The sequence below is a fragment of the Chiloscyllium plagiosum genome, chromosome 3 (assembly GCF_004010195.1).
Source record: "Chiloscyllium plagiosum isolate BGI_BamShark_2017 chromosome 3, ASM401019v2, whole genome shotgun sequence".
Classification (NCBI taxonomy): domain Eukaryota; kingdom Metazoa; phylum Chordata; class Chondrichthyes; order Orectolobiformes; family Hemiscylliidae; genus Chiloscyllium; species Chiloscyllium plagiosum.
The window spans coordinates 65294698-65321485 of record NC_057712.1 but is presented as its reverse complement, the minus strand read 5'-3'; the positions used below and the strand labels follow the sequence as shown (position 1 = coordinate 65321485).

The 26788-nt window shown below is 40.0% G+C and overlaps 1 protein-coding gene across 3 annotated transcripts in view; it reads left to right on the top strand.

Moving 5' to 3' along the window:
• The window catches only part of l3mbtl3 (L3MBTL histone methyl-lysine binding protein 3), a 164697-nt gene that overhangs the window by 10040 nt on the left and 127869 nt on the right, over window positions 1-26788 (top strand). For all 3 annotated transcript variants that reach the window (XM_043683602.1, XM_043683595.1, XM_043683587.1), the window contains exons 2-4: window positions 21544-21694; window positions 22039-22150; window positions 25217-25373. In XM_043683602.1, coding sequence (XP_043539537.1) covers window positions 21578-21694; window positions 22039-22150; window positions 25217-25373 — 386 coding nt within the window. In that variant the 5' untranslated portion in view covers window positions 21544-21577. The remainder of the gene's footprint in view (window positions 1-21543; window positions 21695-22038; window positions 22151-25216; window positions 25374-26788) is intronic.

Below are 26788 nucleotides of genomic sequence, written 5' to 3'. Positions count from 1 at the left end.
CCTGGTATGGTAGGAAGATTGTATGAGGAAAGGCTGAGGCACTTGGGGTTGTTTTCATTGTAGAAAAGAAGGTTTAGGGGTGACTTGGTAGAGGTGTACAAGATGATTAGGGGTTTAGATAGGGTTGACCGTGAGAACCTTTTTCCACGTATGGAGTCAGCTATTATGAGGGGGCATAGCTTTAAATTAAGGGGGGGTAGGTATAGGAAAGATGTTAGGGGTAGGTTCTTTACTCGGCGAGTCGTGAGTTCATGGAATGCCCTGCCAGTAGCAGTGGTGGACTCTCCCTCTTTATGGGCATTTAAGCGGGCATTGGATAGGCATATGGAGGATAGTGGGCTAGTGTAGGTTAGGTGGGCTTGGATCGGCGCAACATCGAGGGCCAAAGGGCCTGTAATCCGCTGTATTCTTCTATGTTCTATGTTCTATAAGAGCTCATTGTAGTGAGGATTATATATTAGCATGGATAGAAGATTGGATAATGAACAAGAAACAGATGTTAAATTGGTCATTTTTAGTTTGGTAAACTTTAACTAGTTGGGTGCCACGGGGATCAATACTGGACCCTCCATTGTTTACAATCTATAGTCATAATTTGGATGAGATAAGTACATTCTAATGAAATTGCTGACAAGGCAGAAACAATTAGAAAAGCAAGTTGTGAGGAAAAGAAAAGTGTTAAATGAATTAATGTAAGTTAAATGAGCTAAACATTTGCTAGTGGAGAAAGTGAGGACTGCAGATGCTGGAGATCAGAGCTGAAAAATGTGTTGCTGGAAAAGCGCAGCAGGTCAGGCAGCATCTAAGGAGCAGGAGAATCGACGTTTCGGGCATAAGCCCTTCTTCAGGAATGAGGAAGGTGTGCTAAATGGTCTTGACCTGCAATCATCTTCCCAACCTCTCCTCCCCCACCCCCTCTCCGGCCTATCACCCTCACATTGACCTCCTTCCACCTATCGCATTCCCAACGCCCCTCCCCCAAGCCCCTCCTCCCTACCTTTTATCTTAGCCTGCTTTGCACACCTTCCTCATTCCTGAAGAAGGGCTTATCCCCGAAATGTCGATTCTCCTGCTCCTTGGATGCTGCCTGACCTGCTGCGCTTTTCCAGCAACACATTGTTCTCCACTAGCAAATGCTGAAAAATGTGGAGAAATGGGAAATTATCTATTTGGGAAGAGTGGGGTGATAAAAAGAATATTACTTGCTGGAGAGATAATCACAGCAATCTGTACTATAGAGGATCTGGGTTTTTGAATATATTGATGATTGAGTTAGGTAGAATTTTCATTCACAAGGCAATGAAAGTATAATGGGGATATGCCGTAAGTCAGATCAGCAATGATTTCATAGAATAGTGGAGTAGGGTATTTTCCACAATTAGCACTTCTCTTTGACAATCCAACACATCCCAACGTTTATATGGCCTTTAAATCCATCCTCACTTCCATTGTTTTAATATGATATAATCATAAGGGATCATAACATGTGTGATTTAAAATATTAGTTGACAAGTATTTTGATGGGATAACACGAGCCAATAATAATATGGACTCTTAACAGACCTGCAAGGATGAAGTTTGCCATTTTGCTACTGACCCGATAAGCTTTTCAATAGCAAGTCAGTCAGAATTATTTTCATTCCATGCTTTAATAAATGGAAATCAATTCCTTAACCTGTGCAAGCATGAACAATATATACTTGCCAATTGATAAAAGGTGAGACATTGAAAGAGAAACCAAATTCAAATTTTGAATATAAAAATAGTGTGGTCTAACCAAAACAAAAATTACATTGAAAGCACAACTGATATTTATGGAAAACCTTTAATGCAATAATTTTTTTTGCAAAGGGCTTCGTAGGAGCAGCTTAAAGTTTGACACAAAGCCTTGTATAGAAATATTGGGGCATGTGACCAAAGCTTTGACAAAGAGGTAGGTTCGGAGGAATGCCTGAAAGGAGACAATCGAGTTGGGTGGAGTGGGTTAGGTAGAGAATTGCAGAGCTCGGCATGTGTTTGTAAAGTGCATTTGTACACAGTGCAGTGGCTCTTTTGCCATTGTTGTATGATTTCTACCTCTGCTGTAGGCTGCTTACTCTTTAATTAGTGACAGCTATTAAACACTCTACTTGAAACTTGATATCAGAGCTGGGAAGCTGAGATTGGGTGAATTTTCAGATTTACAAGAGGGCCAGCTGCAGTTGCTTTTATTTTAAAAAAAAACAAGTGAAAATTAAAAACTGCCCTCTGTAACTTTTGAAGTGCTGGCTCTGAATTTTTCACTCCCTGGTGCTGTGGAAATGAAGGCAGATTTGAGTCGAAATTGGAATTTTTTCACACTCTGTGCTAAAACTGTGAGATAGTGACAAAATTAAATACAAGACTATTACTATTAATTACTCAGTTCTGTTTACAGTGCTGGGGAAAGTGTGTTTCAAGTTATAGTGCAATCTGTATCTCTCTGAGGAGTAATGAACTAAGACAGTGATTTTGAAGGCTTTGAAGACTATTTGAACTCCATATTAATGTTACTTGTGGATAGTAGTACGTGTTCAATATCAGAGCGAGAGAGAGCGAGACTATTGACCAGTTTGTGATGGCACTAAAACATTTAGCTGAACCGTAAGTGTTTTTAAAAAAAAAACTGAAATATGAACACCTCAGATTATTGACTTAGATTCTGCTTTGAGAGCATGTCAGCTGAGAGAAGAGAAACCCACTCTCAAAGCTACTGACGTATGCAGAAGCTCTGAAGTTGTCAATCATCAGCCAGTGCGTATTAGCGCATTAACAGATGAGGCTTTACATTATGTTGAGAGATATTCCAGGCTGAATGAGAACAATATGTTGGAAAAAGGAAGTAATACGTGCAAAAGAGCCAGAGACCAACATCAAGGCCAGAGGGTAGGCTGTAAATATTGGTGAGCATATCACATAAATGGAAGAATCTTAAGCATGGGGGAAAGTGTGCTTAACACAGGAAGCTGAATCATTTCATATGCCAGTGGTTAGCGTTAAGTAGCAAACAAGTTAATAGAGATAGCTGCTGAAGAGCTGTCAGCTGAAGATTTTGATGAATCATTCCACACTACACAACAGCTTAGCGTTTTCAATTCTAAAGGTGATAAATCATTTGTAACTGTTAAAATGACAACTGCAGAAACAGAGCATCAAGTAAATGTAATGTCAGATAGTTACCAGTGATTGATAAGCTTTACAGGCCTGTACAAAATTGTCAAGAGTATGATCAAAAAATGAACACTTTTAAAGCAAGGTTTAGGTTATATATTGGAATGATACTCATCCCAAGAAGACAAATAATGTTACATTTTTCCAATTGCACTTTCAGAATTTAGATCTGATTTTGGAAAATGTGAAGTTAAGCACTTGAATATGTTCGAAGCAATCAAGCTGACTCCATATGGTTTTATGAAAAATAAATCAATTTTGACCAATCTCTTGGAGTTCTCTGAGGAGATAATGTACAGTGGATAAAGGGGAACCAATGGATCTATTTCCAGATGTAAGGTGTCAGATTAAAGGGCATTTAGGAAAATAAAAGCTCATTGTGTAGTGGATAGAGACGAAAAAACTGCAGATGCTGGATTCCAAGGTAGACAAGCAGGAGGCTGGAAGAACGCAGCATCAGGAGGTGGAGAAGTCAATGTTTTGTTTATCACCCTTCTTGAGTCCAGAAAATGGCTTACATCTGAAATGTTGACTTCTCCTGCTCCTGATGCTGCCTGGCTTGCTGTGTTCTTCCAGCCTCCTGCTTGTCTACGTTGTGTAGTAGATGGCATATTGGCATGTAGAAGATTGTGTGAATAGGTCTTTTCTGGTTGGGAAGATGTAACAGGTTCTGTGTCACAGGGATCAGAGCTGGGACCTCAACTGTTCACAGTTTAATAAATGACTTAGATGAAGGGACAGAAGATATTGTTGCAATATTTGCTGACAGCACAAAGATAGGTGGGAACCTAAAGTCTGAAGAGGACTAAGAGGTACAAAAAGATACAATACTCATTAAGTGAATGGGCAAGATGTGGCAAATAGAATATAATGATATGGAAAACATGAACATACCCATTTTTGCAGAAAAACTTTTTTAAAAAGTATACTCACCAAAAGGTGAAAGATTGCAAAACTCTGAGATGTAGAAGGATGTGGTTGTCTTTCAGCACAAGTTACAAAGGATTAATATGCAGGTACTACAGGTATTTAGGAAAGATAACAATGTTATCATTTATTGTGAAAGGAACAGAGTGCAAAAGTAAGAAAGTTATACTTCAGTTACACAGGGCACTACATCTGAATTGAATGACGAAGTAGGTTTATTGTCATGTGTACTCAAGTACAAGAGTATAGTGAAAAGTGTACAAAGTCATCATACTCAGAACCATTTTAGGTACAAAGGTACCTAGGTACAAAATAAAAATGCAGTTGTTAGACGCTGGGCATTCCCTTCGAGGGCTTGCTCTCCCCTGCACTGGACTGAGTCCCTTGCCGCTGACCCCATCCGAGCTTATAATCCTCCTCCAATTGTCAAAGCCCCATCGGCCCCAGCCGCTGCCTTGCTCTAGACTCTGGGCACTACCACTGCCTCACTGACTGAGCTGTCTCCAGAAGATAAATTAAAAAAAACAAACAAGAGAAAAGAAGGCAAGAAAAGGAAAAGAATACCTTGATTGTCTGTTGAGTCTTCCATCTGTTCAAATACCATGATAGTTTCACTTTTTTCATGTGTAAATCACAAAACCTTTTTTTAAAAGTGGCATTCTCAGGTTAGCTGTAACAATTAATGTTAGCTGTAACAATTGATGTTAGCTAGACAATATGTTGACGGTGTTAGCCCCCTGTGTTCTCTGTCTATGCCATGATGTTTAGATTGATTCTAATCTAAAAAGTGAGATAACAGAGTTTTACATGAATCCGTGCAGTTTTTGAGCACAGTACAATGTAACTCTGCAAGTACAAATTCACCCCACAAAATATATGTGTGCATGTGGGTCTTTGTGTCTGTCTGTGTGCGTGTCTGTCTGGGTTGGGGATTGTGAGTGTGAGAGAGAGTGTATATGTGTGTGTGTAGTGAGTGTAGAGTGCCTTAAGTCTGTGAGGGGGTGCATGTGAGAATGCGGGACTGTGTGTGTGTGTGTGTCTGTGTGTGTCTGTGTCTGTGATAGGGGGTTGTGAGTGTCTGTGAGAGATTGTATATGTGTGTGCTTGAGTGTAGAGTGGTCTAAGCCTCCTGAGAGGATGCCTGTATGAGTGTGGGAGTGTGTGTGTGTGTGTGTCTGTGTGCGTGTATGAGAGAGTAGGAGTGTCTGTGTGTGTGTATAGTGCAATGGTGGTCACCTGTAATGTGACATGAACCCAAGGTCCCGGTTGAGGCACCCCCTATGGGTACCGAACTTAGCTATCAGCCTCTGCTCGGCTACCTTTCGCTGCTGCTTGTCCCGAAGTCTGCCTTGGAGGATGGTCACCTGAAGGTCCGAGGTCGAATGTCCTGGACCACTGAAGTGTTCCCCAACTGGGAGGGAACCCTCCTGTCTGTTGATTATTGTGTGGTGCCCATTCATCCGTTGTCGTAGCCTTTGCTCGGTTTCCCCAATGTACCATGCCTCCGGGCATCCTTGCCTGCAACGTATAAGATAGATAACGTTGGCTGAGTCACATGAGTACCTGCCATGTGTAACGGTGGTATCCATGTCCACACTCTGACATGTCTTGCAGCGCCTACCGAAAGCTAGTGCTTCCAATTAAACCTGTTGGACTATAACCTGGTGTTGTGTGATTTTTAACTCTGGAATGGGTGGGGTGTCCTTTGAGCAAACTTGGGACAAGCTTGGCTTTTATCTGCTGGAGATTAGAAAAGTAATGGGAAACTTGATTGACATGTATAAAATCTTGAGGGATTTACACAGGGTAGCTTTGGAATAGGTGTTTCCTTGTTGGGAGAATTGAGAACTCGGTGTCACTGTTTTAAATAGGCAATCCCTGATTTTAAAGTGAGATTAAGTAAATTTCTTTCCTCAGAGGGTCTTGAGTCTTGGCTTCCGTCACCTCTTTCAGTCCTTAAATATTTTCAAGGCAGCAGTAGTTAGATTCTTGTTAAGCAAGGGTGTGAGAGGTTATTGGGGTAGATGGTTGTATGGTTTTGAGGTTACAATAATTTCAGCCAAGATCACCTTCAATGGAACAGGTGTATAAGGCTGAAAGGCTTCATCCCGCTTCTGATTAATTTGCTCATACATGGTGTTTGCTGTAGATGTTGAGCCAAATCTACTTGTCTCAGCTAAAGAATGTGCCTCAAAAACTTAAACTAATAAGTCTACACATGTGAGGAGGGATTTGCAGCATTTTTGCAGACCGTTGAGACATTGACTGCAGAACAGATCTCACAAAATCATAAAGATCTTCTTTAAGCTCTTGAATGTCTTCCTGGTGAGTATCGTCTGAGTGGATGAGATGGTGAGGGGCCAATTCAGCATCAGCCAAAGTGAGTTCCAGTTTACCCTGAAGTACAGTCTGGAAGACAAAATAGAACGCATGGCCTTATTGATCCTTTTTTTAAAAAAAAGTCACAGAAAGCAAAATTAGGTCAAGAAATTGTTATTTGAGGAGCTGGAAGCTGATGTTAAACAAATGAAAGCAGAGGTCAGTGAACAGAACTGTAGAAGGAAAAACATGAGAGAAAAAGTAAGAAGGAGCAAAATATGAAATTGAAGATTCCCAGCCAAGTTTGTAGGTCATGTGTTGTCAACAAAAGAATTTAACTTGGATCCTGAAAAGTTGAGAATTGTAGCAGACAGGCAGCAATCAAAGGATGTGATAGCTGTACAACCGTTTGGATTCGTGAACTACTGAGCAAAATTCTTGCTTAATTTGTCATCAGATTGGCAGTGGTCTTGCATAAATGTTGACAAGGATATGCAGTAGTACTTGGGGCACAGAATAAGTAGCAGCTTTTATTCAAATAAAAAAATCTGCAACAACAGATCAATATGCTATGGAAATCATTAACACCGCGGTGACAGTTAATCTGAGTCTTTCTTTAATCAGACACGGCATTCCCCAGGGAAGGAACATCACCCCAATAACGAGCAGATACCAGACAAAAAACCACAACCAACTCATGCGTGTCATCAAACGACCAAAACACTTTAAAGATAATGAATGAAATGCATACGTGAGATTCCAGAATTAATAGAGTTTTGTTAATAACTTCTAAACAAAAAAAAACTGAAAGAACTGTGGATGCTGGAAATTAGAAATGAAAACAGAATTTGCTGGGAAAACTCAGCAGATATGGGTAGTTAAAAAAATGGGTAAAAGTCAGCCTAGGAGAATGAAAAGCTGCTAATGTGGACTGTTAGTGGTTGATAATGAGTTGTTTGTGGTCCGTGTAATATCTGGTCTGTGGAGGTTGAGGGGTAAGGGTGGCACATTGGCTCAGTGGTTAGCACTGCTGCCTCACAGCACCAGAGACTTGGGTCGATTCCAGCCTTGGGTGACTGCCTGCATGGAGTTTGCACCTTCTCCCCGTGTTTGTTTGGGTTTTCTCCCATAATCCAAAGATGTGCAGGTCAGGTGAATTGGCCATGCTAAATTGCCCATAGTTTTCAGGGGTGTATAGGTTAGATGCATTAGTCAGGAGTAAATGTATAGCAATAGGTTAGGGGAAATGGTCTGGGGTGGGTTACTCTTTAGAGGCTCGGTGTGGATTTGTTGGGCCCACTAGCCTGTTTCCACACTGTAGCGACTATGATTCTAAGATGTGGGAGAAAGTGCTCAAGCCCTAAAATTATTGAACTCCTTATTGAGTCCAGAAGGTTGTAGGGTTCCCACGTGGAAAATGAGTGGTGTGAACATGTCCTTTTCCCAACCGCCAGGCACCACACCAGGTCTTGCAGCCTTTCCTCTGCAACTTTAGGAAGTAGGTGTTCAGTGTTTCCTTGATGGCTTTATAAGCAAGCCTTTTGAAAGATTGTTGAGGCAGTTCTCTGTTCCACTGTATTAAATTTTATTTTCGCCAAATTGTGAGCCTGTGAAAGAATCTTCACTAGCCATTTCTTTTGAAACATCAGGGCAGCACGGTGGCTCAGTGGTTAGCACTGCTGCCTCACAGTGCCAGGGACCCTGGTTCAATTCTCGCCTTGGGCAACTGCCTGTGTGGAGTTTGCACATTCTCCCCGTATCTGCGTGGGTTTCCTCCGGGTGCTCCGGTTTCCTCCCACAGTCCAAAGATGTGCAGGTTAGGTGAATTGGCCATGCTAACTTGCCGTAGTGTTAGGTGCATTCGTCAGGGTGGGTTGCTGTTCGGAGGATCGGTGTGGACTTGTTGAGCCGAAGGGCCTGTTTCCACACTTTAGGGAATCTAATCTAATCTAAATTTTGTCTTTTTAAAGTGTTAAATGGCTTTTAAAAATTGTGTTTTTGGAAGAAGTTGCTGCAAAGTTCAGGTGCACTGGGGGTTTTGCTTCAAATGGCAGCACACAAGTGTATGTGGTGAATGATGTTTTAGTGAGGCTGTTAACATGTCTAAAGGGAGTATCTGCTGGAAAAGTGATGAGAGGACAAATGATGATGTAATGCTGATTTGATACCAGCATTGTCTTGTTGAATCTCAATACTTCATCTAACTGGTCCATAATGAAGCATTACATTCATGTCCAAATGCAGCAAGATCTGGAAAATATCTAGGCTTTGGATGTTATGTGGCACGAATGTTACTTGCCATTTAAGTCCCAGCCACTAACCATCTCCAATGAAAGTGAACCTAACCATCACCCGTTAAAATTCAAAGGCAATATGATTACTGAATTCCTCTCTACCAACATACGTTTGGGATGTGGAGGGGTAGAGGAGAGATGTTTACTATTGAGCAGAAACTAGACTAGCCATGTAAATACTCTGGCTACAAGAGTAGAGCAGCAGTTAAACATTGTGCAGCAAGTAACTCATCTCCTGACTCCCGAAAGCCTGTCGATTGACAATAAGCCCTAAGGCTGGAGTGCTGGAATGCTCCCCACTTACCAAATTGGGTGCAGTTGTACCAGCACCCCAAGAGGCTTGACACATGCAAGACAAAGCCTGCTAGATTGGCACTATATATAGTACAAGATTCAGTGTGGGAATTCACTGAGATTTCTTTAACATCACCTAACAAATCGATGTCCACAAACATCTAAAAGGACAGGACAGCATGAGAATACCACAACATACAAATTCATGTGTAAACCAGACTCCACGATTTGGTCAGTGATAAATATTTTCTAATCCATCTGCTCAGAGATGTTGTAACACACCTCCAGAGCACATAGCATTAAAATCCTTTCAGTAAGGATGAATGAGGTGATGGTGTATTTGGGATTTATTCCTTTCAGTTTAAAAATAAAACAATAGCCAGAATGTGTGTTTTTCTCCTTGTTCTAACTTGAAAATTATTTTGTATTTGTTACTTTTTAAGATATTAAATATAATTATTCTTTGATTACGCTGGCCAGGATTTCTTGGTAACTTGTGAAATAAGTGTTTGCTTGTGACCTCAAAGAAGGCTGTGCATGTTGTTTTAATGATCTTTGTTGTGTGGATTTCACTGTTTTCTGATGTTTGATTCAATCTGGCTCCAAGTTAAAGGGATCCACAGGCGTCCTGCAGTTATGTCAGCAAATGGGGTAAACTGTTAATTGTTTTGAAATATTCTCAGCAAATTAAGCAAACCTACTAATTGTAAGATTACTGTTCACATTTAATTCAGAGAAATATATGGTTAGGGTGTGCACATGAGGTTCAGGTAGAAGCTGAAATATTACTTTCTTAAATTAACTTGAATTTTTATCACCTGGAAAAATATAACATTCCACAAACATGATTTTAGATTTTGAGGACTAGAAAGGTATTTCAGCACTAATTATTAATTAGTATGCCATTGAAAAATCCAGTTTCCCATCATTCAACAAGATGTATCTTAACATTTAGAGCAAATCTAATAACATAAAATGGTAACTTCTCATCCTTTTCAATGATTGATTTCTGATGGCTTTCTGGGATACTTCAATAGAGACCTAGCATTTATTGGAACTGGGCATCTTGTTGTGAGTGCTGTGAATTGGACTTTGTAATTCTTTAAATCATAGTGTTTATGTACTGCAATTTCTGGAAATGTGAATTGGTCATGGCCTAGTAATGTCGACAGGCAGTAGAGATCTTTTGAACATCTGGTCAACTGTTTTATCAACCAAGTTAAGCTTGAAGAAAGTAATCACAGCTAATGATGTAGAATTAAGTGGGATGATTCTGAGTCAAATCAGATACAAAAGGAGAGAGGAGCTAAGAAGTGGCCGATGGAGTTTAGATAAATGTGAGGTGTTGCATTTTCATAAGGCAAAGTAGAGCAGGACTTGTACACTTAATGGTAGGGCTCTGGGAAGTGTTACCAAACAAAAAGACCGAGGGGTGCAGTTGCATAATTCCTTGAAAGTGGAGTTGCAGGTAGACCGGGCATTGAAGGTGTTTGGCATGCTTGGCTTCATTGGTCAGTGCATTGAGGAGTTGGGATGTCATATTGTGCTTTTACAGGACATTGGTAGGCCACTTCTAGAATACTGCGTTCAATTCTAGTCTCCCTACTATAGGAAAGATGTTGTGAATCTTGAAAGGGTTCAGAAAAGATTTACAAGAATATTGCAGGATCGGAGGGTTTGAGCTATAGGAAGAAGCTGAATAAGCTGGGGCTTTTCTCCCTGGAGCATTGGAGACTGAGGGGTAACCTTTATAGTGGTTTACAAAATCAAGAGGGGCATGGATAGAGTGAATATCCAAGGATTGTTTCCCCGGGTAAGGGAATCCACAACTAGAGGACATAGATTTAAGGTGAAGGGGCAAGATTTTAAAAAGGACCTGAGGGACAATTTTTTCACACAGAAGGTGGTGTGTACATGGAACGAGCTATCGGAAGAAGTGGTGGAGCAGGTGCAATTACAATATTTAGAAGGCATCTGGATGGGTTTATGAATAGAAGGGGATGAGAGGGATATGGGCTAAATACTGATAAAAGGAACTAGATCAGTTTAGGATATCTGGTCAGTGTGGACAAGTTGGACTGCAAGGGTCGGTTTCTATGCTACATGACTCTATAAATAAATGGAGGAGAAGAAAGATTAGGTTAGAGAAAAGGAATTAAGGGGGAGAAAAACAAGAGAAAAAAAAACTAACCTCTTGGATCAACTATGTATAGTAATGAGCTTCCACAGTTACAAATGTTTGGGCCTCCAAGACTGAGTTTCATGTCGGTACCATACATCATGTCATTAGTAGGTCCTTCTAAAATGGAGGTACAAACTTAGAATATCTATGGCTATTTCCATTGCAAATTCAGCAATTCCTTGACACAAAGGGAGGTGGATGGATGAAACCTCATTTTTGTATCCCACACAATGGAGTGACACAAGTCTTCCAGTGATATATAGCAATTTGCAAGTTCTTACACATTTTATTCTCACAAAAAAAAGTGCTGGTTTGTTTTAAATGCCAGAAAAATGATGAGTACTTCAAACTGGTCAATACTCTTCCAATAATTTCTGTAGCAGCAATTCAGTTTCTTGTTGCTAAATGGAAGTTGCAGCCTGTCTCTCCTTGAGCAAAAGGAAAATTGAAGAGTACAACCTGATTTTGTTTGTCTTGTCTATCATTCACTCACCCTAATTTCACTGGAGGCGGAGGTGGGTACTGCAGATGCTGGAGATTAGAGTCAAGATTAGAGTGGTGCTGGAAAAGCACAGCAGGTGCTGGAAAAGCACAGCATCCGAGGAGCAGGAAAATCAATGTTTCGGGCTAAAGCCCTTCCTGATGAATGATCAAGTTCTAGTTCAGATATCAAATTAAAGAAATGTTTACCTGTAAATTGAGGTGAGGAGATGTGGTGGGAGGAATAACAGGTCGAATGTAAAGTGGATTTCAGGTGTGAAATACGGTCAAGTCCTCAGAACGTCCAAGTACAATATGTTTCTGGGCATGAAGAATGTGAAGCATTTCAGTATTGATTTCTAGTTTGCCAACACAATCTGGACTTGCTTTTATTGTTTCTAACCATCTGAGATCTTGAAGAGACTTCTCAATCCTACTGATAACTTCTGACAGTGAGGATCTCTTGAGGAGGAGGCCTGGCGTTTCTTATGGGTATGCAAGGGAACTTGAGAAAGTTACAGATGGCCATGGAAAGCCAATGGATGTTATCTATCTGGAGTTCCAGAAGATCTTTGATAAGTGCTGCACAGGAGGCTATTGAGTAAGATAAGGGCTTGTGGTGTTAGAGGCCAGGTACTAGCATGGATACAAGATTGGCCGTCTGGCATAAAGCAGTGTGGGGATAAAAGGGTCTTTCTCACGATGGTAACTGGTGACTAGTGGTATTCCACAAGGGTCCGTGTTGGGACCACACTTTTCACTTGAGACAGTAATGATCTGGATGAAGGTACTGAGGGCATTCTGGCTAAGTTTGGAGATGATACAAGGATAGGTAGAGGGGCAAGTAGCATTGAGGAGGTGGATGAGGCTGCAGAAAGATTTTGCCAGGTTAGGTGACTGGACAAAGAAGTGGCAGGTGAAATACAATGTGGGAAAGTGTGAGGTCATGCACTTTGGTAGGAAGAGTAGAGACATGGACTATTTTCAAAATGGGAAGAAAATTCAGAAATGTGAAGGGCAAAAGGACTTGGGAGTCCAAGTCCAGGTTTCCCTTAAGGTAAACTTGCAGGTTGAGTCAGTAGTTAAGAAGGCAAGACAATCTTCTTGTTTATCTCAAGAGGACTAGAATATAAAGGAAGGGATGGACTTCTGAGGTGTTATAAGGCTCTGGTCAGACTATATTTAGAGTATTGTCAGCAACTTTGGGCCCCAAACCTCAGGATGGATGTACTAGCCCTGAAGCAGGTCCAGAGAATGTTCACTAGAATGATCCTGTGAATGAAAAGCTTAACATGTGAGGAATGCTTGAGGACTCTGGGACTTTACTTGATGTAGTTTAGAAGGATGATGGGGGATCTGATTGAAACTTAGAGAATACTGAACGGCCTGGTTGGAGCGGACGTTAGGAAGATGTTTCCATTGGTGGAGAGATGAGGACCCGAGGGCACAGCCTTAGAGTAAAGGGAAGACCCTTTAGAACGGAGATAAAGAGAAACTTCTTTAGCCAGAGAGTGGTGAATTTGTGAAATTCGTTGCCACAGAAGGCTTGGAGGCCAGGTCATTGAGTAGATTTAAAAGAGAGATAGATAAGTTCTTGATGGCCAAGGGGATCAAAGGTCATAGGGAGAAAGCGAGAAAATGGGATTGAAAAACCTATCAGCCATGACTGAATGCTGAACGGCAGAGCAGACTGGATGGACTGAATTACCTCATTTCTCCTCCTATGTCATTGGCTCTCGTAACATCCAACTTTCCAAAGGTGCAGGGTGTTTTGATTTTGATTTAAAGGCTCTACTGAGAGAACCCTCTGTGTTGGGGTTTTGCATCCTCCACATTCTTAAAGTGGTAACATTTTAAAAAAAATTCTACATACTGGAAGTTGTCAGAAATCCTTATCACTTGAGGTTTGGTGCTCTATCCCATTTTAGGTGTGAGTGATAGTTTTTAGATGGAGGGTTTCTGGAAGAGAGCCCACCTTTTGTTTTCCAAGGAATGTTATCCTTTTATGAGTGGACAGTACAATATCACCAGAGAAGTGCACAAGACTGACACATCTAAGATTTGTTTTTAGAAATGCAGTTTTCATCTTTTAAAGGGCTACTTTAGATAGTAATATGCAGAGGAGAGAATATTGATATCTTGTACTTGGACGTTCTGAGGACTTGACTGTATTTCACACCTGAAATCCACTTTACATTAGACCTGTTATTTCTCCCCCACAACTCCTCAGTGCGATTTTACAGGTAAACATTTCTTTAATTTGTTACCTGAACTAGAACCTGATCATACAACAGAACACTTAGTTAATACAGTAGCATCCCAATAGAGTCATAGAGATGCACAACATGGAAACAGACCCTTTGGTCCAACTCGTCCATGCCGACCAATTATCCCAACCCAATCTAGTCCCATCTGCCAGCACACTGCCCATATCCCTCCAAACCCTTCCTATTCATATACCCATCCAAATGCCTTTTAAATGTTGCAATTGTACCAGCCTCCAACACTTACCTTGGCAGCTCATTCCATACACGTCCCACCCTCTGCGTGGAAAAGTTGCCCCTTAGGTCTCTTTTATGTTTCCCCATTCACCCTAAACATATGTGCTCTGGTTCTGGACTCTCCTCACTCCAGGGAAAAGACTTTGTCTATTTATCCTATCCATGCCCCTCATGATTTTGTAAACCTCTAATAGGTCACCCCTCAGCCTCCGACGCTCCAGGGAAAACAGCTCCAGCCTGTTCAGCCTCTCCCTATAGCTCAAATCCTCCAACCCTGGCAACATCCTTGTAAATCTGTTCTGAACCCTTTCAAGTTTCAGAATATCTTTCCGATAGGAAGCTGAACATATAACTCAACAGCGAATAAGTGCACCATTTCTTTTTGTATGACTATAAACTCCATAAATATCAAAGAACAACATGCATGAATGAAATTTTAAGTAAACACCAGTAAAGCAATATAATACCACATTCTTGGTGCTTATCTACATGCGTCTTTCTTTCAACCAATTCCACCATTGTCATAGGGACAAGCTAAAATGGTTGGCCATTCATCTGAATGGATTATGAGACTCCGGTTAACCTTGTCTGTTATTCCTGGACATCTTAATGCAAACCTGTCAATTGCTACATCTTACCACATTTACTGCAGAGCCTGCACATGGCCATAATGTTCTTTGAATATTTTTCTCTGATGATTATATGGGTCTGGGCCTATTATAGTGCCAAAGATCATCATCTGTGGAGGATAAAAACGAGGCTGCATTTTTCTCATTCACTCCACATTCATCAGATTTACTTGTGCTTTTTCAATCATTTTTAATAAATCCTCACTGGTGTTTTACAGAGTCCTCTAGGTGAAAATATCTGAGCAGGTGAGAAGAAGGAAGTACTGAGTGGTGAGATTTGGGCAGAGGAAAATGGGCCCTGACTATGTTACAGCAACTCCTGGATGGCCTGTCCTCATTTTTGTCTGTATCATAATCCATTAAGAAGAATAAGTTTTATGCCCATCATCCTATTCTTTGTCATTATTACCATCTTTCTCCTGGGTTGGCCATTGCTTTGGTGCATCTGGAGAAGCCATCACTCTCTTTAGATTAAGAAGCTTGTGTTTTGAACTTTTCATGGATGACATAACCTAAGTGTTGAGTCACTAACCTGGTGCTAGTAATGCACTGCCAGTATGTTATCTGGTCTTGCTTTGGGGCTGAAAGAGTGTTGATTGTAAACTCCGTCAAGTTGAGTTAATGCATTGAATTGATTCAACACCCAACTTTATAAGTGCAAGTATAGAGATAGTTTGACCCCACTCCTCAGTTCTTTGGCACTGACAATCTGCACTATAATATGTTGAAATCCACTCTTTGATGGAGGCCAAGGAGCTAGTCTTAATTAAATAAGTGACTCCAAGCATGCAATTTGGTCAAGCTCACGACATGTTCAATCGCAAGAAAAAATCTACTATTCGGTGTCCAGGATAACACATCCAGTGGTACACACTGCTTTATCTGTTGCAGTGTAAAGTACTTCCACATACATTTGAGTTTTGAATGAAAAATGAATAAATTGGAGCTCGTAATTGCAATACTACATCTCCATTATGATATGTAAATTCCACCAGCAGATATAGTACTGATCAATACATGCCTATTTAGGACACCTGGCTGGATATTCGTTCCCTCCTTCACTGGCACACTTTGTAGTATGTGCAGTCTTAAGATGTACTGATGCAATGCGTTGAGCTTACTTCATGACCTCTTTCCTGCAAAATAGGCTCCATGTCCAAGAACAAGAGAAGCAATGCAGTAGGAGTGTTATGGTCACTTGAACGCTGTCTGAATCTGGACATAGCTTCTCAATACTTTATCAATACTGCACACATCCTAGATCCACACCTAACAGTGTCATGCAGTTACCCTTGCAGTAAGTGCTTCAATAGCTTCATAAAGAAGAAAATCAGCTTGTCTTACGGTAGCTAGCCATGGGATGTAAGCTCAGTTAATGTCAATTTTCATTTCTCACTTCTATCAGGAAGGTGTTTTTGCTTGCTTTATGTGAATGTCAAAATGCTCCTCTAAAATGTATAACAGAATTTGATTGGATTTTCATAGAATCATAGAATCCCTATAGTGTGGAAGCAGGTCATTTGCCCTATTGAGTTCACACCAACCCTCTGAAGAGTATCCTACCCAGACCATCCCTAAACCTTTCCTATCCCTCTAACCCTACATTTCCGATGGCTAATCCATGTAACCTGCACATGGTTGGCCTGTGGGAGGAAACGGGAGCCCTGGAAGAAACCCATGCAGACACTGGGAGAATGTGCAAACTCCATGCAGGCAGTTCTCCAAGACTGGAATTGAACCCGGGTGCCTGTGCTGTGAGGCAGGAGTGCTACCATTGTGCAACTCCACCATGGCCATTTTGTTGAATAATATATCCATTTTTAAATATTTAATAATTTTGTCTTGCATTACAATTCCATCAGTTTTTTCACACAAAATATTAGTCAAATAGGTTCATAGTTGTAGAGTCAGACAGCACGGAAACAGACCCTTCTGTCCAATTTACCCATGCTGACTAAGTTTCCCAAACTAAACTAGTCCCACTTGCCTGTATTTGGCCCAAATCCTTCTAAACCTTTCCTATTCATGTACCTTTCTAAATGTCTTTTAAATGTTGTAACTGTACTTGCATCTATCACCTCCTCTGGTAGTTCATTTCACATACAAATCACCCTTTGTTATGGCAAAAGATTTCCTTGAGGGATCCAGGCCTCCTCTCTTTCAAGCAATGGTATCAAAAATACTTACCTTTTGCACATTTCATGATTTAACAAGCAGGTATCAAAGGTAATCCATACCTTTAGCACCTGCAGAAGATTTGACTATCCACATGCTGTTTTCCCCATTTTCCCTTCTCTTGTGGTAGGATGATGATTTGGATGCGAGCATAAGAGGTACAGTTAGTAAGTTTGCAGATAACACCAAAATTGGAGATATAGTAGACAGTGAAGAGGGTTACCTCAGATTATAACAGGATCTTGACCAGATGGGCCAATGGGCTGAGAAGAAGCAGATGGAGGTTAATTCAGATAAATGCGAGGTGCTGCATTTTGGGAAAGAAAATCTTAGCAGGACTTGTATGCTTAATGGTAAGGTCCTAGGAAGTGTTGCTGAACAAAGGGACCTTGGAGTGCAGGTTCATAGCTCCTTGAAAGTGGAGGCGCAGGTAGATAGGATAGTGAAGAAAGCGTTTGGTATGCTTTCCTTTATTGGTCAGAGTATTGAGTACAGGAGTTGGGAGGTCATGTTGCGGCTGTACAAGACATTGGTTAGGCCACATTTGGAATATTGTGTGCAATTCTAGTCTCCCTCCTTTAGGAAGGATGTTGTGAAACTTGAAAGGGTTGAGAAAAAATTTACAAGGATGTTGCCAGGGTTGGAGGATTTGAGCTATAGGGAGAGGCTGAACAGGCTGGGGCTGTTTTCCCTGGAGTGTTGGAGGCTGAGGGGTGACCTTATAGAGGTTTACAAAATTATGAGGGACACGGATAGGATAAATAGGAAAAGTCTTTTCCCTGGGGTTGGGGAGTCCAGAACTAGAGGGCGTCCAGAACTGGAGGGGCAACTTTTTCCACACAGAGGGTGGTACGTGTATGGAATGAACTGCCAGAGGAAGTGGTGGAGGCTGGTACAATTGCAACATTTAAAAGACATTTGGATGGGTATATGAATAGGAAGGGTTTGGAGGGATATGGGTTGGGTGCTGGCAGGTGGGACTAGATTGGGTTGGGATATCTGGTCCGCATGGACGGGTTGGACTGAAGGGTCTGTTTCCATGCTGTACATCTCTATGACTTTACTTCGATGGTGGTTTTTTTCATCCGTGTATAAAAAATGAAAAAAAAACACCATTTCGACTGGGACAACACATTTATCCTGGGACAGGCTAAACAAAGACATGCCAGAGAATTCCTAGAGGCCTGGCACTCCAACCACAATGCCATAAACAAACGCATAGATCTAGATGCCATCTATCAACCCCTCAGAAAACGAACAGGAAATACCATCACCACAAACCCCAGGAACCCCATCCAGGAGAAAGATATAAATAGAAAGCAGGAGACAACAGCTTCGCTTCACTTGGAGATCGCCATTGATGATGTTACCTAGCCAGGTAATGAAACGTCTGGATATCAAACCTACAGCTCAGTGAGCAAACCTACACCCTAAACTAGCTTTCTAATTAATAGATTTCTAATTAATTGAGTTTATTAAAGATAAATTCCACTCACTGCTGTTGTGGGATTTGAAACATTCCTTTTACATTCTTTCACAGTTTGTGGCGATGCTGGAAAGAACAGCATTTATTGCCCAACCCTTTATTGTCTTTTGAGAAGGTGGTGAGCTGTCGTCTTGAACTGTTGCTCTTATGAGGGATGTACACACCCATGGTACTGTTAGGAAGGGAGTTCCAGGTTTTTAACCCAAACTTCGAAACATTAGTCTGAGTCTCTGGCTTGTGAGTTGGGGGCAGGCAGTATCTAAAAGCATGCTTCGTTTAAGAGAATTAAGGCTGCTTAAAAATGAACCTGGCAATGACTTGGTTCTAATCTATCAAATAAAATTGGTATTGGTAAATTTAGTACATACAAATTCATGAGTAGTTAATTGTCATCTTGTTGTCTTTGCTAGCTACGGAAGTCAGTAGCTTTGACATACAAGTCAACAGCATTTAAAATTTCATCCTTTGCCTGAGGTGTGTTGGCTCTTTTTAGCTATAATAATAAGAGCAATTGACTTCAGCATCAATAGATTATAAAAGAAAAAGTTTGGCTAAAGACTCACAATCTTGGTAACTTTCGACACCGACTGCACTGATGCTTTGGGTACAGAATTGGGCTCAGATGTGGTCCCTCACTTAATCCAGTTTCTGTAAGAATTTACCTTTTTAAATATTTATCTTAATTACAAGTTAAACTTTCAATCACTTGAAACCTTTCCTTAAATCATTAAGGCAAAGGGTCATATCTGATTAATGTGAGTTAATGCATTTTGGTACAACAAAAAAGTGTAGGGCTTTTACAATTAATAGTAAGGCATGGGTATGTTATAGAGCATAGGCACCTAGGGGTTCAAGTATATAATTCTTTTAAGTTTATGATCACATATAGATAGGGTGGTTAAAAAGGTGTTCGGCATGCTTGCCTTCATTGCTCAATCCTTTGAGTATAGAAATTGGGAAGTCATGTTGAGGTTGTACAGGACATTGGCAAGGCCTCATCTGGAATTCTGTGTCCAGTTCTGTTCGCCCAGTTATAGGAAGGATATAATCAAACTGGAAGGGGTGCAGAAGAGATTTAGCAGGATGCTATCAGGTATGGAAGATTTGAGTTACAAGGCTGGATAGGCTAGGACTTCTACCACTGGAGTTGAGAGGACGTTGAGAGGCAACCTTATAGAAGTTTATGAAATACTGAGGGGTATAGATATGGTAGTTGTCTTTTATCTAGGATGAGGGATTTCAAGGCTAGAAGGCACATTTTTAAGGTGAGAGGAAAAAGATTTAAAAAAAAGACAGAGCGGCAATTTTTTTTTAGAGGGTGTTTTGTGTGTGGATTGAACTTCCTGAGGAAGTGGTAGATATGCGTTCAATTACAATGTTTAAAAGATATTTGGATAACTCCATGAATAGGAATTATTTTGAGGGATATGGAAGGTGGGACTAGTTTAGTTTGGGATTATATTGAGCATGGACTGGTTGGACCGAAAGGTCTTTTTCTGTGCTGCATGTCTCTCTGACTCTCTTTGAGCTTCCCACAGATTCTAACTGTCTTGTTGAGCTTTCTTGCATTTTCCATTTTTTATTATAATTTAAGTAGGGCCTTATAGCTGAGATGACTGGAAAGTAGTTTGCTGCAGAGTTAGTACTTGATCTTTCTTGCCAAATCAAGATGCAAATATAATGAGGAACTGCCAAGGGATCTGTGCGCACTTCTGGGTTTTGCATTACATGTTTGTTTGAAAATGGGGGCAACATTATTTAACAGATAAAAAAGTCTGCAGCCTAATTGCTCTGATCGATTGTGGTATAGAACAAGAGAACCTAATGCTAGAAGATACTTTGGAAAAGGTCTTCCTCATTTGTTTACCTCCAGGCAAGATTGTCAGAAGTTATTATTTAGTTTATAATTATTATCGTGTATTAGGGGTTTTGCGTAACAATGCCGCTATACTTGCATTTCATGGAGGAAAATTTGGACAAGAAGAGTTACCAGCAGAAAATGTCGTACCACACATCCAATTATGTTCAAAGCTGCATCTATTAAGTGAAATGCTGGTATCTCAGTATGTCTGAAAGCAGTGATTTTGGTTATAGAGACTGCGACACAGTCCTGTTGTTCCATACAGGTCCATTCAAATCACTGTCATTATTTTTACATTTTGCAAATCTTTCAAATGTTCATAGAAACAATTGCTCATATCTACATTTCTGCACTCCCTGTTGTGTGTGTATGTAGAGGGTTAACATATCACTGTTCTCTCCTGGAGTCAATCACCTTGGCTGATTCATCATAAAGAAATGTAAAAACTACTGTAGATTAGTCATGATGTAGAATTCTCTCTCATTCAGGGAATCAGAAATGGAATTCCAGGCCAGTGGATTGTACCCATATTACTATGTCTTTATGGATCACGTGATTTGGCTGAACATGAAGGAGTTGTGACCATGCACACACGCATGGGCACTCTTCCATTCTGAGAACATACATATTGTGCCATCATGATCATAAACACTCCTAAGATTTCTAAAATAATATGATTTAGCCTCAAGAATTTCCCTTCAAACCTACTTCTTGCTTCTTCCCTCTTTCGTATGAAACTGCTGAAGTGAAAGCATTGAGTTACCCTTTATGGTTTTATTGCCAGGCCAACTTGCTGTGATAAAAGCCAAGATCAGAAGAAGCCGTTAGACTTGTCTTCCCAACCACTTGTATTAATTCCAGGAGCTTTGAATTTCTGATAGTACCCTTCTCCCACCTAAAATTCACCCTTTCAGTGTGTACAGTTCATCAACGTTAGTCAGAGGATTGACTGACTAGTTGTGTCCAGACATGGCCAAGGGATTTAAATCTCTGTGGCTTCACCCTGGGAACATGTGGATGGTCCAGTGTCTACAACAGTTTGCGGCTGCACTAATTCCTAACAAGTAGCTGGATTTGAGGCTGATGGACATAATAAATAATCAGAATCAGTAAATACAATTTTGTTAAAATGTTTTATCTGGGTATAGAATTTCTGTTGTTGATTATAATTGGATTTCATCCAAAGCTGCCCTTTCCCTTCCATAGATTCCTTGCTCCATTCACAATAATAAGTTCAGCAATGGAAAAAGGCATTGTGAGTGACTGTGGCTCTGCTACTGATAACCAGGACTTTGATGTTTTCAGTGCAATGGACTGGAAGGATGGAATAGCAACTCTTCCAGGGAGCAATTTAAAGGTAATGTTTGAACAATTCACATCTAATTTTAGTTTAAGTTGATTACTACATTTGAGAGAGGAAATAATTTTTTTTAGAAGTAAATTTAATATGTTTTTCCTATTAAATGTATAGTTATGTTCTCTAACAGGATATAACTTTTGTAGAAAGATTATCCAAGCTTCTGAGTGGTTGCAGTTTTAAAAATTTCATTATATCTATGCTGATGTGAGCTATCGTTAGTTGTCACAAGTGCCTTAATTTTGTGAAGCATGACACATTTTTTTTCTGAATTCAAAATAACATCTTGTTAGTGGCATTAACGGTACAGAATAATCTCATTCTTAAGGTTTTTTTGCCTTCAGTTCAGGGTAAATGAGTTTGATGCTTTAGAGATCATCACAGATGAAACTGAAGTAGAAAAGATAAAGAAGGCGACTGCAACAACAACATGGAGTGTGCCCACAGCACAAGAAGGTCAGTAGAATTATGCGATGCCCTATAGTTATTTTGTTTGGTGTGCATGGATCACATTTGGAAATACGTTTGAAAAACAAAGCTAATAATAATATCAGGGAGTGAGTCTCCAACTTAGAAACGTCCAACTTATGAAAACGCGTACTTATGAGTGTGATCCCACATGGGGTTAATTTTCAATATCTGACAGATGAACATTTCCTGGACTTGCGAAGAGGCTGCTGTATATTATCCAGCACTGTGTTCTGACTTACGTACAAATTGACATTTGAATGGACTCCCATTTGCAACTGGAGGACTGCCTGTATTGTGCCTCGTTGCTGTTTAGTAATATATTGATTCAGCCATCTAAACTCTTTCTGAAGTTAAATCTGTTTCCTGTTTTTGTTGAATAAATGTTCATCTCTAATACTAAATATGTAAAATTATGCCTATACAAGGGTAATCTGTACAATATTTCCATCAAAAAGTTAAAGATTCCTTCCCACCCCAACTCGTCAAAATCTTTTAAAGACAACCACTTGATTTACTGCATCAAAGAAGTAAGCGGTTCTGAAGCTCTTGAAATTCCAGTGAAGTTTCCACAATAGGCTTAGTTGTTATAAGGAACCTTTTAAAATGTAAATAATGGAGTCTATCGGAATTACAACGCTCTTTTTTTCCCCTAAACTATACCAAATGTCCGATTAAATCAAAGCTGTCTAAGAGCAGGTTGCAGATTTGTCTCTCCAATGGAAATAGTTGAATATTCTTTTTCTTCAATATAAAAGGGCTCTGAGCATCACTTCAGATCATTATACTATCAATCCAAAGCAACGTTTTCTTTAGTTTTGAATGTACAAGAGCACTTATCCAATAGCGTGATGATATATCGCAATGTTTTAAACAATGAGGGTCAGTGTAATGGTCACATTAGCTTTTCAGGACAGAGGCTATGATGAATCACTTCAGTTAAAACATCTGAGTTGCAATAAAGCATCTTATACTGACACTTGAAGTTACCAAAACTTATAACAACTTGTCTCTCAATGTTCTTGCGTCCTTAGAGGATTTCCCCAATGGTCATTAACTTTCCAATGAGTAGGTTTTCTAAGGGCTTTCAGAAGCTACACAATATACAAAAATAGTGAGAGAGTAAATTCAAATTTACTTTTGGGCTGTCAATGATGACCTCAACTTTGGAAGAGGAGTATGTGAAGTTGTGATCCAGTGCCTTCCCAACTTACAAAAAGGTAGCATGCTTAATGAGGGTGGCAAAGGCACTGCAAGATATACAAAAGAAGGAGAATTATAGACTGGTTAGGTTAACCTCTGTAGCAGGGAAGGTGTTTGAGGTGCTGCACTCGAGACTGCTGCATAAGATAGGGATGCATGGCATTACAGGTAAAGTATTAGCATGGATAGAGGATTGGTTGACTAACAGGAAGCAATGAATGGGGATAAATGAGTTCTATTCTGGCTGACAGTCAGTGACTAGTGGTGTACCTCAGGGATTGGTCTTGGGACTGCAATTATTTACAATGTCTATAGATGGTTTGGGGTTGGGGACCATGTGTAGAGTGTCAAAGTTTGCAGATAACACTAAGATGAGTGGTAGAGCAAAGTGTGCAGACAACTGTGAAACTTTGCAGATAACATAGATACATTGGGTGCTTGGGCAAAGGCCGGGCAGATGGAATACAATGTTAATAAATATGAAGTCATCCATTTCGGTAGGACTAACAGTAAAAAGGATTATTACTTTAATGGTAAAAGTTGCAGCATGCTGCTATACAGAGGCACCTGGGTGTCCTTTTGCATGAACCACAGAAGGTTGGTCTGCAAGTACAACATGTAATTCAGAAGGCAAATGGAATTTTGTCCTTCATTGCTAAAGGGATTGAGTTTAAACACAGGGAGGTTATGATGCAGCTGTACAGGGTGCTGGTGAGGCCACACCTGGAGTAGTGTGTGCAGTTTTGGTCTCCTTAATTGAGAAAGGAGGTACTGGCACTGGAGGGGGTGCAGAGGAGGTTCACTAGGTTTATTCCAGAGTTGAGGGGTGGTCTGATGAGGAGAGATTGAGTAGACTAGGGCTACATTCATTGGAATTCAGAAGAATGAGGGGGATCTTATAGAAACATACAAAATTATGAAGGGAATAGGTAAGATAGATGTAGAGAGGATGTTTCCACTGCAGGTGATACTAGGACAAGAGAACATAGCCTCAAAAACATAAGGGAGCAGATTTAGGACTGAATTGAGAAGGAAATTCTTCAGCCAGAAGGTTGTCAATCTATAGAATTCCTTGCCCAGTGGAGTAGTTAATACTACTTGAGTAAACATTTTTAAAGATAACGCAGATATATTTTTGACAATAAAGGAATTAAGGGAAATAGTGAAAGCGCACTAAGTGGATCTGAGTCCACGAAAAGATCAGCCATGATCTTATTGATTGGTGGAGCAGGCTCAAAGGGCTGGACGGCCTACTCCTGCTCCTAGTTCTTATGTTCTAAATTTGAAATCACTGCAAAGATTATAAGATTTGCCATGCTTGATTCCGTTCTTGCCTCCTTGCTAGATGGAAGCCTCCAGGGAAGGAGGGCATATTTAACTAAAAAAATACAGATTAACATATATAAAAGAGCAGTTGGGATTAATGTTATCAATCTGTTTTACATGAATATCCAAACAAGCAATAATTTTAACATTCCATGAAATGACTAAGGAGGTCACTTATAAAGACAACTTACCATCACAATCTTGAAAACATGTAGGAATGTACAATGAATGTACAACACTTCATCGATGGACAACATCCAATCAATTACATTTAATTGAACTGCCCTTTTCTGGAATTGAATCTGACACTTGCCATGGTTAGAAAGATATAAGCATGCACTTACCCATATTTCATGGTGTAAAATCTAGATACATTGATTAGTTTTATAAACCAAAGTCAACTTTTAAATGTAAATAATGCCTGTAATTAAATATTGCATATGTTAGTTTATAATGTTTAAGTATACTATTGTAACAATATGGTGTGTCTCTGAAATTAATAAACTATGTATATTTGCTGTTTAGCTCTATCTAGAAATCCCATCCCAACATACCCAGAGGAGCCACCCAGTATGGATGGAATCCTTTGCTGTGAAAATTGTGGTCATTATGGGACAACTGAGGAATTTGGTCACAAGAGTAAATTTTGCAGTGAAAGATGTATGCAGCAGGCAAAAGAAAAGTAAGTGATAAGCATTTTTTTTTGTGGTTACTAGTGCAATACGGAGGATACTGCTTTTTAGACTGATACAGTGGAGATAAAGATGTGGAATGTGAGAAACCTTAACAGACTAAAGAGACTATTGGGTTAGCATATTACAGCTTCAGTTTAATATTTAATTAAGGATTTGTCTGAGATAATATACTTTTTTGGAGGATAAGTGTGAGTAAACACTGAATGGCAAGATAATTAATGAAGAAAATCTTGGATTTAAATGCAATATTACCAAAAATGCTGAGTCCAGTTAGATAAAGTCATGAAGACCAATGCCAATTTGAATTTCTCAGTCAGGCTTTAGGTTGTAAGGATGAAGTGTTAGTGATAAATTTCAGCAAAAGCATTGGATGACCACCGTCAACATACTGAGATACGTTTGAGTGCCTCATTATCAGCAATTCATTAAAAGCCATTAGCCTGAAATTTCTCAATCCCACATCTGCTGAATTTGCACTGCTTTCTATGCTAAGCTTACCATTTGGGACTTGGCACCCACATTTCTCATGAGGATAACTTGCTTATTCTGAAATATAAAGTCAGTAGCAGCACCAAGGAAACTCTGACAGCACACTCTTTAAAAAGTGTGGATCATATACCATTCTTCAAAATGAGACCTGGATCTTTGATGTGTTAGACTAATTATCTCATTCTTTAAATTATGTAATTAGTGTGTTAAAAGAAAATTTCCATTTTTCAACGTGTTATCCACCAAGGAGAGTACTAGGGGAAATCTCGATTGGTTATAAGGATTTGCATGTACATTTTTACCTTGAGTCTTGCACAACTTCGTGACCAGGAAAGTCAGTGGGATTAAGTTGTCAGTCATAGAATCTGGAAGGAGGTAACAGTGGCACTGACTGTTATCTCTAACTCCCAATACCTGTGAACAGTGCAGAAAGACATTTCAATAACCTATCAAAAGCTGACTAGGTAAGTTATTTAATATGCTGTAGATTTCTTTTTTGACGTCAACAAACCTTCTTAAAACTTCAGGTATAAAACTGACATTTCAGCCTAAAATGGGCTTTACACCATTTTGATCACTTATAGATTATATACATACACAGCTCCTTAACCACACAGTAATTGATGCAAAGAAGCACCTTCAAACATGCTAGATTAATCTGTTACCTGCAGAAACCCTCCCTGTCTATTGCTAGTGTATAAAATCAACTAGATAAAAACAATGAGTGCAGATGCTGGAAACCAGATTCTGGATTAGTGGTGCTGGAAGAGCACAGCAGTTCAGGCAGCATCCGAGGAGCAGTAAAATCGACGTTTCGGGCAAAAGCCCTTCATCAGGAATAAAGGCAGAGAACCTGAAGCGTGGAGAGATAAGCTAGAGGAGGGTGGAGGTGGGGAGAAAGTAGCATAGAGTA